This window comes from Caretta caretta, chromosome 1 (assembly GCF_965140235.1).
Source record: "Caretta caretta isolate rCarCar2 chromosome 1, rCarCar1.hap1, whole genome shotgun sequence".
NCBI lineage: Eukaryota > Metazoa > Chordata > Testudines > Cheloniidae > Caretta > Caretta caretta.
Genome location: NC_134206.1, coordinates 32543504 through 32563165, shown reverse-complemented (window position 1 = coordinate 32563165; position 19662 = coordinate 32543504). Strand labels below are relative to the sequence as shown.

The 19662-nt window shown below is 40.2% G+C and overlaps 1 protein-coding gene across 6 annotated transcripts in view; it reads right to left on the bottom strand.

The window, feature by feature from the left end:
• The window catches only part of ARHGAP42 (Rho GTPase activating protein 42), a 295871-nt gene that overhangs the window by 32934 nt on the left and 243275 nt on the right, over nt 1-19662 (bottom strand). For all 6 annotated transcript variants that reach the window (XM_048843624.2, XM_048843617.2, XM_075126907.1 and 3 more), the window contains 5 exons: nt 18494-18556; nt 16643-16717; nt 15224-15308; nt 13746-13804; nt 12778-12883 (listed from right to left, as the gene is read on the bottom strand). In XM_048843624.2, coding sequence (XP_048699581.2) covers nt 12778-12883; nt 13746-13804; nt 15224-15308; nt 16643-16717; nt 18494-18556 — 388 coding nt within the window. The remainder of the gene's footprint in view (nt 1-12777; nt 12884-13745; nt 13805-15223; nt 15309-16642; nt 16718-18493; nt 18557-19662) is intronic.

Sequence of the window (19662 nt, the reverse complement as noted above, 5' to 3'; positions counted from 1 at the left end):
GGACCTAGACAAATTGGAGGATTGGGCCAAAAGAAATCTAATGAGGTTCAATAAGGATAAGTGCAGGGTCCTGCACTTAGGACGGAAGAACCCAACGCACAGCTACAGACTAGGGACCGAATGGCTAGGCAGCAGTTCTGCGGAAAATGACCTAGGGGTGACAGTGGACGAGAAGCTGGATATGAGTCAGCAGTGTGTCCTTGTTGCCAAGAAGGCCAATGGCATTTTGGGATGTATAAGTAGGGGCATAGCGAGCAGATCGAGGGACGTGATCGTCCCCCTCTATTCGACATTGGTGGTAGAAGAGGACAGGACAAGGAGTAATGGTCTCAAGTTGCAGTGGGGGAGGTTTAGGTTGGATATTAGGAAAAACTTTTTCACTAGGAGGGTGGTGAAACACTGGAATGCATTACCTAGGGGAGGTGGTGGAATCTCCTTCCTTAGAAGTTTTTAAGGTCAGGCTTGACAAAGCCCTGGCTGGGATGATTTAATTCGAAATTGGTCCTGCTTTTGAGCAGGGGGTTGGACTAGATGACCTCCTGAGGTCCCTTCCAACCCTGATATTCTACGATTCAATGGGATTCCCTAATTGTGGCAGGGGAATAGACGGCATGCATATCCCAATTTTGACCCTAGACCATCTTGCAATGGAGTACATCAACAAAAAAGGGCTACTTCTCTATGATATTGCTGGTGCCGGGGATCATAGTGGTCATTTCACTGACAACACAGGGTGGTCAGGGAAGGTGCATGATGCACACATGTTCAGGAACACTGGCTTGTATAGAGGGCTGCATGTAGGAACTTTCTTTCCAGACCAGAAGGTTCCAATAGGGAATATGGAAATGCCCATAGCGATCCTGAGAGACCCAGCCTACACCCTGGTTAATAAAATCTTACACCAGAAACCCTGACAATAGCAAGGAGTGCTTCAACAACAGGCACAGCATAATGTACGTTTGGCAGAGTAAAGGGTCGCTGGTGCTGCCTTTTGAGCAGCCGGACACCAGGAACATTAGAGGGGCTCAACAAGAAGCTATTCGAATCAGGGAGGCAGAATTTTGACAATGAGCCACAGTAATGTGTCTTCCATAATGCATTCAACCAGGCATTGTTTAGTTGCCACCTTGAATGACCCTTGTAATGATTCCTGCCTGAGCATAATCTGCAGATATGCTAATTTCTGTTGCAACTCGTGTGTGGTACACAAAGAAAGAATAATTGTATTTGTAAGAATATTTTTTTTATTAAACAGCAATACACAGATTAACATTTCTTACAAGGGACCTGATCCTCTCTGAAATGAGGATTGCACAGCTGAGTGTAAGTCCAGCTCTCATTATGGTACATATTCATAGGGGTGGAGTGCAAGGGGTATTACGACGGCCCGGGAACATGTGAAGAATGTGTGTGGGGAATTTGGGCAGGGCATGGAACGCAGTTCTGTATGGGCTCCAGGGGGAGTCGAACACAGATGTGTTCTGAATGCAGTGCAGTCAGGGACCTGAGCATCTCTATTTGGTACTCCATGAGCATTATTATCCGCTCCTGCCTTATCTTATCTCCTGGGTACTGTTTTTAGTTTATTGTCTCACTCCACGCTCTGTGCTTGCTATTGGCATGATCAGATGATTGCAACACTTCCTCGTTCACCTCCTTATCTGAGGGAGGCGCTCTGCTGGTGTGTAGGAGTTGGCCCTCCAGTGCACATCTGCAGAAACAAAAGAAACAATACACAGAGTCAGTATTGTGAGTGCACTCACAGTCTTGAATCCTAAAAGTTACACACACCTCTTTCTCACTGTCCCTCGGTAAGCACACTGCACAGCAAGAGCACTAAACCCAGTGCGTTCAGCCTGGGAGGAGGGAGAGGTGCAAGATGGGATAAAGAGTCTGGGTGGTTTCAGAAGGGGTTCAGCACAAGCGCCTAAGGACACTATTCTGAATACTGGCATCATTTTCCACAGGCAGGGGTGATCAAAGCTGAAATCATACTACCGAGGGTGACCGAAGATCAAAGGTGAATCTCCTGCAAGCATGTGGCTTCAGACTAGATCTGTATGCTACTCGGCTGTGTGCTGCTTTGGTCCCTGCAGAAGTAATTACTGATTGGTGCAGCAAAGTTTCCTACAACAGGAAAAGAAACAAAGCAGCTCTGCCAAGAAACCTTCGGCAGAGGATTGCAGAGTACCTTCAGGAAAGTTTCCTAGAGATCTCTATGGAGGATTCCTGGGAGACCTTGGTGTGCATTAACAAACTTTTTCACTGGGGTCCCACTGCATAGTTGCACACAGGAATGCAAAGCAGATGCAAACAGTACCTAGAGTAGTTAATTTCTATCCCTTCTCTGACATGCACCATGTTACAAAATAAAGGACATGTTTACTTCATGTAACCGTGCGCTTACAAAGAAAAATGTGTACTTACCAGAGCTCCCCTCTCCTACTTCAGGCACGCCAGAGGAGGACTGCTGTTGGGACTGGCTAGACCCCTCTGGAGTCAAAAAGAGGTCCTGGCTTGCCACTGGATGAGTCTGTCGTCTATCCCACATCCTTCTCCAACCCGACCTCTTTGTCATTCGCTTTGTCCTCAGGGTTGACTCCACTGGCTGCTGCCTCCAGTCCCCCTGAAGTATCCACAGGGCTCTTGGCAATGGAGGTTGGGCTGCCACCAAGGCTGGTGTGCAGCTCCTTTTAAAAGCGGCATGTTTTCGGCACCGCACCAGAGCGATGGTTGGCCTCCCTTGCCTTCTGGTATGCCTGCCTCAGCTCCTTGATCTTAGCATGGCACTGCTGCATGTCCCTTTCATGCCCCTTCCCATCCATGCCACAAGCTCATAAGCGTCAAAGTTCCTACGGCTGGATCCGAGCTGAGACTACACAGCCTCCTTTCCCCACAGACCCAACAGATCCAGCAACTCTGGTGTACTCCAGGCAGGAGCACATTTGCTGTGGAAAGCCGGCATGGTCAGCTGGGAAGATGTGATGTGAGTTGTTTACTCCAAGCAAACAGGAAGTGGAGTTTCAAAAATTCCCGGGACATTAAATGGGAAGGGACGCATGCCTGTGTACCTGGCTGAAGGGCAGTGGAGTAGAAACTGCTGACGAGAGCAGTCATGATGGAGATTGTGGGATACCTCCTGGAGGCCACTTAGGCAACATAAACAAATGGAGTGTCTATACTGATAGTGCATTACTCTAACTTCATCACAAAAAGCTCTATGCTGCTCGTTGAGGTGGTTTTATTATGTCGGTGTAGCACTCCACTGTTTTGTTGATGAAACCTGCCTTTTGTTGACAAAACTGTGTAGTGCAGGCAAGGCCTGCGAGTTCTGTGTTAGAAGAAAGTGACTCTTTGTTTGATTCTTTATTACTGCCACATGAGAATAGCCAATTTGCATATGCAAACATCTTGCATATCCACAAAGTTAGGCACCATTTGAAATCAAAACTGTTAATACACATTTTTTAGACCTATCCGGAAAATGTGGCCTTGAATATGACTAGATCAGGAGTTCTCAAACTTGTGGGTTGTAAGCTCTGGGGAGGTCATGAACAGTTTCAGGTGGGTCATTAGCATCATCACCTATTCTCAACCTTTCAGTTATATAAAAAAAAATGTTTCTAGCTCTTATGATTGTGGAGATTACCTTGAAAATGTGATCTGAGTGTTAATGAATGCAGTGCTAGTTGCCTAAATCTACACAAAACATGAAACAATAGCTCTAAGAAGTGTAAACTGCTCTGTTAATTTCAATCAAGGTCTTATGGACTCGCCTCTGTTATTCTGCAAACATGGAATTTGGGATTTCTTCCAAAATAATCTGGAATTCAGCATTTTTGTCATGGAATTTCATTTTGCTACAGCCAGATTCTCAACGTTATGTCTTCAGTCTCCTTGCCACACAGCCTGCACTCATCCATAGAGCCAGGCAGCAGGGTGCTTGTGACAAACCACTTCTTTCCTCCATGGATCTGCCACTTGCACCCTGAATTTTCTGTCTGGCAGACTCTGTACCACAAACACGTACTAGACTGCTTATCAGTGTTGCAGTAGCTGGCAAAGATTTCTGGAGCACAGAATCATAGGACTGGAAGGGACCACAAGAGGTCATCTAGTCTAGTTCCCCACACTCATGGCAGGACTAAGTATTATCTAGATCATGCCTGACACGTGTTTGTCTAATCTACTCTTAAAAATCTTCCATGATGGAGATTCCACAACCTCCCTAGGCAATTTATTCAGGTGCTAAACTACCCTGACAGTTAGAAAGTTCTTCCTAATGTCCAACCTAAACCACCCTTGCTGCAATTTAAGCCCATTGCTTCTTGTCCTATCTTCAGGAGATAAGGAGAATAATTTTTCTCCCTCCTCCTTGTAACAACCTTTTATGTACTTGAAAACTTATCATGTCGCCTCTCAGTCTTCTCTTCCCTAGACTAAACAAACCCAACTTTTTCAATCTTCCCTCAAAGGTCATGTTATCTAGACCTTTAATCAATTTTGTTGCTCTTCTCTTGCCTTCCCCAATTTGTCCACATCTTTCCTGAAATGTGGTGCCCAGAACTGGACACAATACTCAAGTTGAGGACTAATCAGCACGGAGTAGAGCAGAAGAATTACGCTGTTGACTCAGATTTAGCTTGTGTTCCACTATAACCCCCAGATTCCTTTTTGCAGTACTCATTCCTAGGCAGTCATTTCCCAATTTGTATGTGTGCAACTGAGTGTTCCTTCCTAACTGGAGTACTTTGCATTTGTCCTTATTGAATTTCATCCTATTTGCTTCAGACCATTTCTCCAGTTTGTCCAGATCATTTTGAATTTTAATCCTAATCTCCAAAGCACTTGCAACCCCTCCCAGCTTGGTATCGCCTGCAAACTTTCTAAGTGTACTCTCTATGCCATTATCTAAATCACTGATGAAGATATTGAACAGAACTGGACCCAGAACTTATCCCTGTAGCATATCCCACTTGATATGCCTTTCCAGCTTGACTGTGAACCACTAATAACTACTTTCTGGGAACAGTTTTCTAACCAGTTATGCACCCACCTTATAATAGCTCCACCTAGGTTGTACTTGCCTAGTTTGCTTAAGAGAAGGTCATGCGAGACAGTATCAAAAGCCTTACTAAAGTCAAGATATACCACGTCTACCGTTTCCCCCTGTCCACAGGGCTTGTTACCCTGTGAAAGAAAGCTATTACGTTGGTTTAACATGATTTTTCTTGACAAATCCATGCTGACGGTTACTTATCCCCTTATTATCTTCTAGATGTTTGGAAATTGATTGCTTAATTATTTTCTCCATTATCTTTCCGGGTACTGAAGCTAAGCTGACTCATCTGTAATTCCATGGGTTGTCCTCTTTTCCCTTCTTACAGATTGGCACTATACTTGCCCTTTTCCAGTCCTCTGGAATCTCTTCTGTCTTCAACGACTGAGCTAATGGCTCGGATACCTCCTCAATCAGCTCCTTGAGTATTCTAGGATGTATTTCATCAGGCCCATATGACTTGAAGACAGATTCATAGATACTAAGGTCAGAAGGGACCATTATGATCATCTAGTCCGACCTCCTGCACAACGCAGGCCACAGAATCTCACCCACCCACTCCTGCGAAAAACCTTTCACCTATGTCTAAGCTATTGAAGTCCTCAAATCATGATTTAAAGACTTCAAGGAGCAGATAATCCTCCAGCAAGTGACCTGTGCCCCATGCTACAGAGGAAGGCGAAAAACCTCCAGGGCCTCTTCCAATCTGACCTGGAGGAAAATTCCTTCCTGACTCCAAATATGGCGATCAGCTAAACCTGGAGCATATGGGCAAGATTCACCAGCCAGATATCCAGGAAAGAATTTTCTGTAGTAACTCAGATCCCACCCCATCTAACATCCCATCACAGGCCACTGGGCCTATTTACCATGAATATTTAAAGATCAATTAATACCAAAATCATGTTATCCCATCATACCATCTCCTCCATAAACTTATCGAGTTTAATCTTAAAGCCAGATAGATCTTTTGCCCCCACAGCTTCCCTTGGAAGGCTATTCCAAAACTTCACTCCTCTGATGGTTAGAAACCTTCGTCTAATTTCAAGTCTAAACTTCCTGGTGGCCAGTTTATATCCATTTGTTCTTGTGTCCACACTGGTACTGAGCTTAAATAATTCCTCTCCCTCTCCAGTATTTATCCCTCTGATATATTTATAGAGAGCAATCATATCTCCCCTCAACCTTCTTTTCAGTGGTGGCAGATGACAGAAAAAGGAGCAATAGTCTCAGGTTGCAGTGGAGGAGGTTTAGGAAAACCTGTTTCACTAGGAGGGTGGTGAAGCACTGGAATGGGTTACCTAGGGAGATGGTGGAATCTCCATCCTTAGAGATTTTTAAGGCCCAGCTTGACAAAGCCCTGACTGGGATGATTTAGTTGGGGTTGGTCCTGCTTTGAGCAGGGGGTTGGACTAGATGACCTCCTGAGTTCTCTTTCAACCCTAATCTTCTATGATTCTATGAAAATCCACTGTTCTATTACATAAATATATTGTAAATATGAAAGCCCTCCAAGCATCATATATCATATCACTGCAAATAATAAGAGGTGCCAAAAGCTCATATTTTGGGAAATGTTGCTTGAACCCCGTGTCCTGTCAAAACAATTACTTCCTCCAATGTCACAGTCAGCTGATGTGATATGGTTTTCATGACGCAGCTTCAGAGGCTGAGGAGAGCCAGTATTTCTCAGTACACATGGATGAAACTACAGATGTGTCTTCCTCTGACCAACTTGTAACATTTGTCCAAGATGAGTGAGAAGAATTCATATATGAGGACTGCCTCTTTTGCTGTCTCCAGATATGGGCTATGGGGTGGAAAAGACATCTTTGAAGCTTTCCAGCAATCAATTCTTGGCAGTTGGGTTGGATTGGTATTTGAACTGATAGTACTTGAGCTATGACAGGAAAACACAGTGGCCTTATGACTAGAATCTAGTTGATTCTATGCCCCATGCATTTGGGAACATTATTCAATTCACAGGGACACTGTAGTGGCAAAGAGGATGTCAGTGGAATTGCAGAAGGTACTTGATGAGTCTATAAAGTTGTGAACTTTATTAAAATTAAGCCCACTGCATGCCTCTTTGCTATTTTACGTAACGGAGCAGACACTCAACATTGACAGCTCTTCTTTCACTCTGAAGTTTACTGGCTTTCTTGGAGTAAATTTTGAATTACTTGTCTGAGCTCAGAGAAGACATAAGGGTTTTCCATCGTGAATGTGGCTCTTCCTTTGCAGAATACTTCCCTGATCAGCATAGGCTTGCTCTGAATGCTTCTTTCCAGAGGCAGAATATAACTTAGGTTATTAACCTGAGGGTTGTGAACAGGGGGTTGGGGGTCCTGGTATGGCCCACTGATCTTCTTCTTCAACGCTTAGCCAGTTAGTCGGCTGTAGTGATTGTTTGCCATTTGGTCCATTCCTGTGAAACGACAAAGGCTTGATGGCCTGAGAGTCCAACATCAGATTTAACCCACATTAAATGAAAACGTGGCATGCATTAAATATCTTACTAAAATCAAAATACACTGCAATATGACTACTGTATTTGTTTATCCACAAAGACCCCAAATCCTGCACTGACTTATGCCCATGCTTGACTATGCACTGAACACAATGGGATTACTCAAATGCGCTAAATCAAGTAAAAGTGTAAATCTTTGTAGGATAGGGGCCTCAGAGCCATGAAATATCTTTCTAAAAAAAACATGCTCTAGAGATCAGTCACAAGATATGGGATTGATGTAGGAATTCATAGAATATCAGGGTGAGAAGGGACCTCAGGAGGTCATCTAGTCCAAGCCCCTGCTCAAAGCAGGAACAATCCCCAACTAAATCACCCCAGCCAGGACTTTGTCAAGCCTGACCTTAAAAACCTCAAAGGAAGGAGATTCCACCACCTCTCTAGGTAACGCATTCCAGTGCTTCACCACCCTCCTAGTGAAAAAGTTTTTCCTATTATCCAACTTAAACCTCCCCCACTGCAACTTGAGACCATTACTCCTTGTTCTGTCATCTGCTACCACTGAGAACAGTGTAGATCCATCCTCTTTGGAACCCCCTTTCAGATAGTTGAAAGCAGCTATCAAATCCCTCCTCATTCTTCTCTACCACAGACTAAACAATCACAGTTCCCTCAGCCTCTCCTCATAAATCATGTGTTCCAGTCCCCTAATCATTTTTGTTGCCCTCTGCTGGACGCTTTCCAATTTTTTCACATCCTTCTTGTAGTGTGGGGCCCCAAACTGGACACAGTACTCCAGATGAGGCCTCACCAATGTCGAAGAGAGGGAAATGATCACGTCCCTCGATCTGCTGGCAATGCTCCTACTTATACAGCCCAAAATGCCGTTATCCTTCTTGGCAACAAGGGCACATTATTGACTCATATACAGCTTCTCGTCCACTGTAACCCCTAAGTCCTTTTCTGCAGAACTGCTGCCTAGCCGCTCGGTCCCTAGTCTGTAGCACTGCAGGGGATTCTTCCATCCTGAGTGCAGGACTCTGCACTTGTCCTTGATGAACCTCATCAGATTTCTTTTGGCCCAATCCTCTAATTTGTCTAGGTCCCTCTGTATCCTATCCCTACCCTCCAGCATATCTACCTCTCCTCCCAGTTTAGTGTTATCAGCAAACTTGCTGAGCGTGCAATCCACACCATCCTCCAGATCATTAATGAAGATATTGAATAAAACTGGCCCCAGAACCGCCCCTTGGGGCACTCCGCTTGATACTGGTTGCCAACTAGACATGGAGCCATTGATCACTACCCATTGAGCCCGACAATCTAGCCAGCTTTCTATCCACCTTATAGTCCATTCATCCAGCCCATACTTCTTTAACTTGCTGGCAAGAATACTGTGCGAGACCGTGTGAAAAGCTTTGCTAAAGTTAAGGAACAACACATCCACTGCTTCCCCCTCATCCACAGAGCCAGTTATCTTATCATAGAAGACAATTAGATTAGTCAGGCATGACTTGCCCTTGGTGAATCCAGGCTGACTGTTCCTGTCACTTTCCTCTCCTCTAAGTGCTTCAGAATTGATTCCTTGAGGACCTGCTCCATGACTTTTTCAGGGACTAAGGAAAGGCTGACTGGCCTGTAATTCTCCGGATCCTCCTTCCCCTTTTTAAAGAATTAACAGATGAAATTTTTTTTGCCTGTGTTGTATCTGAGGTCAGATCCCCTCTGACTTTAAAACCTGTTAGTCCATACTCTGTTTTTATTTTCCATTAACCCACACTGTCTACTGTTTCTCTTTTTCTCGAAGAACTGACATACTGACTACTGTGAAAGTTTTTCTACAAATTTACCAGAGAGTAAAGTAAAAAATTCTGGTCAGTAATTCTCAGTGTCCCTCCCTCCCCCTTTTGTCTCTTCATAAGTAAGAATGTTTGCCGGATACAGGTCACAACCTCACAGACTCTTACAAATAATTACCAGTGGTTCCAATGCTACAGTTCTCCTATTGTTGTAGCCTATTTAGCAGTTTCTAGAGAATTTTGTGCAGTCTTGCTAAAATGAATAGAATAAGTTGCCGTGGCATTAACTTCTTCCTTCCTCATCCTGCTTTACAATCACTCCCTGTCATTGTTATCTGATATTTCACTAAGCACTCTATTACGCTGATCATTTCTAGAGATGACAAACAACATTTTAGCTGCCTCTTTAGTGTATTAATTCTTAGTCCCTGGTACTCTGCAGACCCCACCATTTGTGAGCAGCAAGATTCATCCACAAAAGCTTGAAAATATTAGTTAAAACAACACCCCCCTCATTTTCTTCTAATCCACAAACTACCTCTGAGAGCGTTCCATTAATCAAGGTCACGTGATGAGTTTGACACTTTTACTTTTTGAAGTAAGATCACTTGGCCCATACATACTGGTAGCTCATTTTGTTTTTAAAGCAGTATATAAAAAATAACTAAATTAATCCTCAGAGCACCATTGTTTGGTAGGCAAGTACAATAACAAAGATAGTATATGGTATGTAACAAACCCTCTCCATTACAAAGATGGGAAAACTGAGGTGGAAATATTAAATGACTTTCCACAGGTCACAGAGGGAATCTGTCAGAAGCAGGATCAAATCTCAGGAGTTGCTGGCTCCCAATCCTGGGTATAGACCCCATGACCTCTCTCATTCTGATTGTTGAGCTGTTAGTACTAGGTACATATAGTAATGAGTGGATAACAGAATTCTCTGCAGCACAGAAAATAATGGGATGACCGGAGAAGTGAGACCGTGAATATAAAAAATATTCCCTTTCCATTTCAAAGTGCAGACTTTGATACCCCATTTACACTGAGATCCAGTAAAAAATAGTATTCATTTCTTTGGATTCATGATAACCAGTTAAAAATTGAGGAATATAAATGCCTTCTACTGCACACAGCTTCTATTTTGCCTAATTAAGAGTAGCTTAAAACATCTCAGATTTCTGTTTAAGCAACGATTCTGGAAGACAGATGCTCATTTGAGGCCCAAATCATGAAAATGAGTTATTTTTTTAGAAGCACAAGTTATTGTCCTGGACAAAAAGTTTTAAGGTCTTTTAAACAAACTATATAATCTCAAAATATAGACTACAGAACACAAAGAGTCATGTTTTCCCTATACTTGGGTTTCCTTGGTGACAAATTGGTTCATTTAGTTAATAAATGGAATGATGTATTTAATATTATTCTGACAATAAATGACTAGGCAGAAATTCGGATATAGCATCAAAGGCTCACTTTGTTGCAAAAGGAAAGAAAAAAAAAAGAATTGCTGCTCAGAATGCTTGTAATATGGAACATTTTGATAACCAATTTTCTCTTCACTAGTGTTATTTTTGCTAGGGTATTGAATAGATTCAGACCCACACAATCAGACATTTCAGGTGGCTGCATGCCTCATTCATCAAGGCACAATTGCTTTCTCCTGGAAATCTTGCTCTTCGCTGTATCACAGTGACACTAAATTTTGGATATTACCAGTCTGCAGACTCCTGGCTACCTGTATTCTGGAAGTATGGAGTTATTCAAGCACATTATGAAATGATCTCTACTCTCAAGATGGCAAATGTGTAATTTGCATGGGAAGTTTTTCAAAGAGTGAAATACTTCTTTTCTTTTTTGGAAGACAGTGTCAAGTCTCCATTGTTTGTCTGTTTGCTAATGTATTATGATATATTTACATAGCATCATAACTGTGCATGCTCCTTTTCAGAGGTTCTCTTTTTCTTAAAAAAAACCTAAACCTGTCTATGTCTCAAAGGGCATGAAATCTGGGATTAGACAAACATATGCAGATAGATACAGGGAAGAGGGATAGGGAAAGGAAGTACAAGGAAGGATTAAAACAAATTAAAATAGTGTGACTTATATTACATAGCCAGCAAATCATACAGTGTGTTTTTTTAATAGAAGCAAGAGTGCACATTGGAGGGAAAAATATAAATTACTCATTTATCTTACAGGGTTCTAAATTAACTATCAACTCAGGAGAAGGACCTAGGCATCATTGTGGATGGTTCAATGGAAACCTCTGCTCAGTGTAGAGCTGAGATGAACAAAACAAAGAAGATATGTGGACGCATAAGGAATGGGATGGAAAATAATCTAATGCCTTTATAAAAACCAATGGTATTGCCTCAGCTGGAATACTATGTGCAGTACTCATCACCTTATCTCAAAAAGGATCGTGCAGAACTGGAAGGTGTTCAGAAAAGAGCAACGAGAATGATAAAGGGCCTGGAAAAACTATCATCTGAAGAGAGATTGAAAAGATTGGGTTTACTTTGGAAAGGAGATGAGGAAGAGAAATAAACAAAATAATGAATGGTCTAGAGAGAGTAGAACAGGATTTTATATCTTCCTTATCTCATAACATAAGAACAAAGGGACAGTCAATGAAATTAAAGGGTGGCAGATTCAAAACTGATAAAAGGGAAGTTTTTCACACAAGGCATAATTATACTGTGGTACTCATTGCTATATGAAGTTGCTGATGACAAGCATTTAGCAAGATTCAAGAAGAGACTGGGGATTTATATAGCTATCAAGAATATCCAGAGTTATCATAATGTATGATAAATATTTTGGAAGGGATATAAAAATCTCATTCTTCTGGATAAAGCCAATGTCTATCCATTAGAGATCAGAGTGAGATCTCATTTGAGGTGCAGGGTGGAGGGGGAAACGCACAGATTTTTTCACATCTGCTATGACAGGGTTCTTAAACTTTCTTCTGAATCATCTGGTATTGAGCACTGACTGAGACAGGGTAAAGGTCATCAGTTATGGATCAGTTATATTTATTACATGAACATTCTGGGAATTGTACTTCATATAAACTCTGCTAAAATAATGGGTGAATCATAAGGACAGCTTTGGTCATCAATTCAATTTCATTGGTGTTAACTCATGCACTCAAAGCAGGATTGAGAACAGTTATATGAATTAGTCCCATTTAATACGTACAATCACTTTCTGAGAACATCCAGGGCTCTGAGTTATGATCCTATTTCTAGTTGGCAGTTCTTTGCTCACAAAATTTTGTCCTGCATTTTACAAGTCTGATGTAATTTTCAAGTACTTATCTTCTCAGGTAAAAAAACCCAAACAAACTTGAATAGCCAAAATTGACAAACAAAAGGGGGAAAAGAAGCCCACATCCAAGTCCACACCCCCAAACACCAAACAGATAAAAATAATGGTGGAATTACTTGACCAAATGCTTGATTAGGATGTCCAGCATCTCCCTGTTTTTCTCTGGTAATTTATGAACAAGTGCATGTACTGCCTCAACCCTGTAGTTTTGGTCATCGGATTCTGTTAAATAAAAATAAGGAGCATGTTATTATATTAAGGTGCACCCAAAGATGTGTGTAAGGATGGTGTCAATAACTCTAGACTAGGGCACACTGCACATTACAATAAGGCAAACCATCAATCTGCTGTTAAAATAGCCTTTCAAAAATCTGAGAACAATGCAGGTATGTTTATTACATGAACATTCTGGAAATTGTACTTCAAATAAACTCAGTTAATACAATGGGTGAAATACTGAAGTCAGCAGGAGTTTTGCCATTGATTTCAACAGAGCCAAGATTTGACCCAATGATCCTTAACAGCATCTAACCCTCATCTATATTTACTCTTATGGTGGTTTGAGGAGGGATGAGGATAATTAGCACTTTATGTATTTGTAAATATCAGAAAAAAATCCAAAAAATTAAGGTTGCACAGAGAACCTTAATTTTAGCATTTATTAACTTTCGAATGCTTGACTTTGAAACTTTAATATTCTTTTAACAGAGATTTTGTGTGTGTGTGTGTGTGTGTGGAAGAGGGAGGGAGAGAGAATATTATGTATATACATACTTGGATTTTGAGTTCCTTGGGGCAGGAACTGTCTTTTTATTATGTTAGTATAGAACCCAGCACAGTGAGCCTGGAGCTTATGACTGGGGCCAGTTGGTGCTAATGCACTACAAATACATAATAATGTCCACATATGTATAATTTCATATCTCTTGAAATAAATCATTGCCTGGGTTATTTGAAACAAAAGTAGGCAGAACATGGGAAAATATATTGTAAGGAAAGTTCTCCAGAAACAGTGGGTGAGAGATGGATCAAAAAAAGTATTACTCTCCTGAAGAGTTACTAATTTCTTTAGTGTTTTACTTACTAACGGCAACAATGAAATCCTTGTGCAACTTGAAGGTCATCAGTGGTTCTGTAAGACACCTGGTCATAAAATTTAAAAAGCATAATTTTAGAAAATGTATTACTTCTAAAAATCCTTGCTTGTATTTTATTGCTGTTGCTACTATTTCAATATGATTAGCATCTGGGTGCCAGTGAAACGAATTCATTGCCTACAGGCTACAACCATAGCACCATTCAGTCACGTGCAAGGTCTGATGAAAATCTTCTCTAGCTAAATCCAGTGCCACTCTGTGAGTAATTTAATCAGGAATACCAATACCATGGCCTTTATCACAGACCAAGGGCCTGACTGCCTTCTCACTTACAAAGCTGTAAAAACAGGAATAACTCCACTGAAGTCATCAGCAGTTTTGCTGAAGGTGGAAAAGTGAGGGGACAATTAGGCTTCAAGCCTCAGCTGGTGAAATCCATATATATCATGAAGACTCCCGTGTGGCACTGAAATCCTGATATGTAGTGAACTGGGAAGACTCTTCAGTCAAAAGGCAACCTACGAATTGTCTGCAGTCATAAGAAACATTATTACTGCAATTTCTTATTATAAAATTGCATAAGTAACAACCTCAACCTAACCAAGATTTTCAAAAGTGATTAGTGATTTTTGATGCCTCCATTTTTGGGTGACCAACTTGATTGAGTTTCAGAGGTTTCGATTTTTAGGACGTGCTGAACACCTAGCCTCTGCAAGCTTGGTCCCTTCAAAGTGTCAAAAATTGGCACCCAAAAGTTGAGGACTCCAAAATCACAGTCACTCTAGAAAATCATGACTCTTATTTTTAAAGGGTTTCCAAATTGCTGAAGGTTTAGTATGAATTTTCTAATTGTTTGGGGATATATTTATTCCCAATTCCTGTAAAGTGACCTGTATAACAGGATATGAAATGAGAATTAACATTTATGCAGGGAGCCATGATTTTACCCTGCTTTAACAATAAATTAGTGAAATACCATGCTGTGCAATTTAGATAAAGGATTTCACAAATTAGAAAAATTTAGTGTCTCATTCTGTGCAGTTTAGATAAAGGATTTACAGATCAACAAATGCAATTAACTTTTCCCCCCTCCAAATGTAGGGTTTTATAGAGCACAACTGATTCAATAGCAGGCAGACAGATAGCATAATCAAATACAGGTTCATTAAAATAAATAACTACTGGAATATTTTTAGGCTAGCCAAAATCACTATATATATTTAGGTTTCAGAGTAGCAGCTGTGTTAGTCTGTATTTGCAAAAAGAAAAGGAGTACTTGTGGCACCTTAGAGACTAAAAAAATTATTTGAGCATAAGCTTTCGTGAGCTACAGCTCACTCCTTTTCTTTTTATATATATATATTTAGTGTTCTAAGGTGGTGAAAGAGAGGTAATGCAATATCAATAAATAAGGGTAAATGGGACATGAAATGAGATACATGTAGAGTACAGAGCATGTACTCACCTGAGGTAGTTTTTCAGTCCACTTGTTATTGTTTTATTGTCCCAAATGTCCATATCAATATCCATATCAGGAGGAGATTTAGGGGCTGGTAGAAAATTGAATTAGGAATGTGTTATACTTTGACTAGCAGACTAGTTAGGAAAGCAGCACAACACTTAAACAACATACAAAAATTAGGTGATAATTTCTTATGGTTATTTTATTACCCAGATTAACTAACAACTTGAACATACATTGAAATCCTTTAATTTTTGTCAAGTATCAGAAAAATGAAATAGCATCTAGTATACAGACATCTCAACTATGTGCCCAACTTCAAAGAGTAAACTAAACCCAAGGTGATACAGGGGTTGCCAGTTGCTTTGGTTTTGATGTAGAGCAATCTTCAAAAAAGAGGGCGGTTATATCTAGATTAGCAAGATAAGTGAAACCCCATGATCCCCCAAAAAGAAAAATATTATAAACTGTGAGTTAATACTTGATGATGGTTGTAATATATTAACCTAAAGTTGAGGGACACTTCTGGGCGTTTGGTATTCTATGCCTCGACAAACAGATCCAATAAACTGAGCATAAAAATTAAATGAAGAAAGGGATTTATAGATGTATTTAAACAATCCAAGCTGCAAAATATAAACAAATCCAATGAGTCTCATTTTTCCTCAACTGTCTGCAGCTTTGCTCCGTTATTTGCACTGACTGCCCATTTGTTTCTTAATTGAATTTAAGATGTTGTTTTTGATTGGTAAAGACCAAAGGGTCTTGCTTGGGGTGTTCCGATGGGAGAGACTTCCTCTATCCTTGTGTCATACTGCCTCAGTCAGTAGACACACTCCAGTTGGATTCCTCTTAAGTTAAGAGAGAGGACTGGCAGCAGACTGTTCTCAGGTCTGGAGCCAGCTTTCCCGAACAGCCTGGGTTTGTTGACCACTGGGGCATATTGCAATGTACATCCATTTATATGGGCTGCTGTGGAATTAGTGTTTGATTAAATGTGGGAGGGGAGTTCTGTGTTTCACAGAGGATTGAGTCCTGTTGATCATTGGGAGGTAAAACTTTTTTCCCCCTTGTAAATAGTGTCAGGGGTGTTGAGAGCTCTGGACAGATTTCCTGTTTCATTTTTAATAAATTAAAAAAAAACAAACTAAATTAATTGTGAAAAATGCACATCTATCCAGGCTGTGTACGCAATTTCAGTGACTCTCTGCACAAACTGAGTAACAATGTATACAAGTGGCCAGTTACATACATAGCTAACTATTTGCATGCTTACTCACTTAATTTGCCACCTGTAATTGCAAGTGCAAACTAAACTTACTATTGTACACACATTTTTGAATAGAGACAGTGGAGGAAATCATGGTCATAATGTCCTTGGTGGATATTAGAGTTTTTGATGCAAAATCTTCCAAAACTTACAAAATATGGTATTCATCAGCTTTTGCACTTTGGAGTTTACACCTCCTATTCTGTACAGCCCCAAGATTGTGATACCTATACGGAAAAAATACAGGATAATGAACTGACTCATGGCACCAAAAGTACAGCATGTTCATATACATGGACACATAGGTGAGAAATGTGGGTGTAAATTTTCAAAATGGTTTATGAGGTTTAACCATCCATTAATTTATAGGAAGTTATGCAGCTAAATTCCTGTACACCACTTTGAACTATTTAGCCCCATTTTGGGAAATTACCAGACATATTTTACTGAAATTACACCATCTTATAAACAAATCTTAGCTACAAGTTAATTAAATGAAACCCCACAAAAGGACCCAACTTTCTGTCTGACTGACTCACGGAAAGGTGCCATGATAGCAGACACTGGAATGATGTCTGAGAAGTGAAAAATAAGTCCCAGAAGCACTCCAGAGGCATGTCCTGAGTTCTTAGCCCTGTTCATATTTACCAAGAAATGTAAACTTATGTAATGCAAGCCACTTCAATGGAGTTACTCTGAATTTACACCAGTGCAAATGAGAACAGAATAATGTCCTCCATATCCAAATGTTGCTGACAATCACAGCAATTACTTGTGTACAGAATTTATTGTTGATACAAACAAATTCTACTTAAAATATCTGCACAGTCTAGTGTTTTCCTTGTATATCTGCAGTACTTCAGCTACTTTGTCAATGCTGAATGACAGGATTGTTTTAATTTGTAGAGCCCCAAAACAAGATAAAGAGACACCCTTAGGTCCCAATTGACCTCAAATGGTTGAGAAAGGCATGGCCCAAATGCAAAAAATATTTTTTTATAGTACAGTATGGGAAAATGCTACTGGATAATGTTCTATTTCAGACCTTTATAGCATTATATTTTAACACACAGAGGATGGGAATTTCATGAACCTTGATTTTCAAAGCAATATTGAGCTATGGTAAAAAATCAAGTCAGAAACAGATCTTGACTTGATCTCTTTTTTTCCCTTAGCACCTTTTACTATACAGAGTTCTTAGGTGTAACCATGGCAAAGTTCTTTTCTGAGGATATTTGAGAAAAAACAATTATAATTTGTCACAATCTCAAAAGCCTAAACAATAGGATGCTTCTTAAGTTCAGCCAATCTATTTAGAAAATCATTCCTAATACATATATTTAATTTTAATTTTGATGTTATTAAATTTTGTCTATTTGTCATATCAAGTTTTAGCATTTAAAAATACTTGTATTATTGGTGCCCCTTTCAACATAATGGCCAAAATTCTGCTCTCAGTAAGGAGCAAGTGACCTTATTTCTTTCAGAAGGTTACATAGGAATAACCGAGGACTGATTTATTTTGAGTAGTAAAATACTAAATCAGCAGTAGCTAGACTATTATTTTGTTGTTCTTCCCATATAGTGCATACTTTGCCTACGATTGAATTTCAGTTATTAAACACAGACAATGGATAACAATGGGTGAAATGTATGCCTGGCGTAAGGCAAATAAAGCTAAGGGAGTAAGCTAGGGATAAATTTGTCCCAATGTGTATTAAGTACAACTGAGCATTAAATGACTAATAACAGAAAAGTGTTAACTTTTTTTAAAACAAGAAGTTGCTATAATTTATACTTAAATGATAAATTAAAGAGTCTTTATGGAAGATTTTGGCAACAGTGTTTCAGGTATAAAAAGCAGTGAAAAGTACAAGTTGAGTGACACAGAGATTCCAAAATGCACCTGGAAAATATTTTCTGTTTAATCATTGTAAAGTAACCTATGTCAGAGAAAACCATATGCATACTATGAAATATATAGAATGTAATCTAATACATACCTCTTGTCTCCACAGCATGAATACATTTCCTCACAAAGTTAAAACCTGCTTCATTTAAGAACACTATAAATTGAAGAAAAGTACATTATTTACTTTAATCTGCCTTTCCATTTAGAAACATCTTAATGTTAGGATCAGATGTGAGCTCTGTACATTTGTCCATAAGAGCATAGCACCTAAAGGTGGTAACTGTTCTTTATATTATTGCTTAATTACATCTCTATCCAAAAAGAATGCAATCAAAATTTCTGCTCATTAGTACATTCATGTGTGTTTGTTGTTATATTTTTAGTATGTAAAATTTCAAAACCAGAATTCTTTAACATCTGTTAGAAATAAAAGTGTGGTATCCTAACCCCACCACTTGTATGGCTGAAAGCGTGTCTTTGTATAAAAGGATGCACATTCCAAGAATACAGAAACAAAACATTAAGAGAATGAACCATACACAGATGCCTACAGTTTCTACTAGACACCTTTCCCTCAGCTCAATACTTTGCTGTTTATAGCCCCAGCTCTGCAGAGACGTACACAGGTGCTTCACTTCACACACTGAATGTCAATTAATTTAAATGAGACTACTAACCATGCATAAAAATGAGCATGAGTGTAAGGCTTTCCAGGACCAGGGCCTAGGACACGAATAATATATTTTATGATTGTCTTACTCTATCTTAATAAAGTATATACTGTGGCTGGGATTTTCAAAGGCACCGAAGGGAATTAGGTGCCCATCTCCCATTGATTTCCAGGGGTTCAGGCACCTAATTTCCTTAGGATCCACTGAAAATCTCAGGCTTGTGCGGGTATGTATGTATGGGACAGCTGAAAAGGTAGTACCTCTGCATGAAGACAGCCACATCCACAAGGTGTGGCTTGCTTGCAGTTGCTCCGGGTGACTATTCAGCTCTCACAAGTGGTTCCAAATTGACGTGAGTGTACTGCAGCACCACACCCTATGACTGTGCCTTGGCTGGCATGCTAAACCTAATGAGGATAGCTAGCGGTAATAAAGACTGGGGAAAGGGCACAGCTGGCTGTCCAAATGCACAAAGTCTCCTAAGGCAAAGCCAGCAAAAACACCTCTCAAAGAATAACACTGGTGGAAATGGTGCTGAAGCAAGCGAGTGGGTAGCTTAAAGGAGTGTTGCAGACGGATTACAATACGC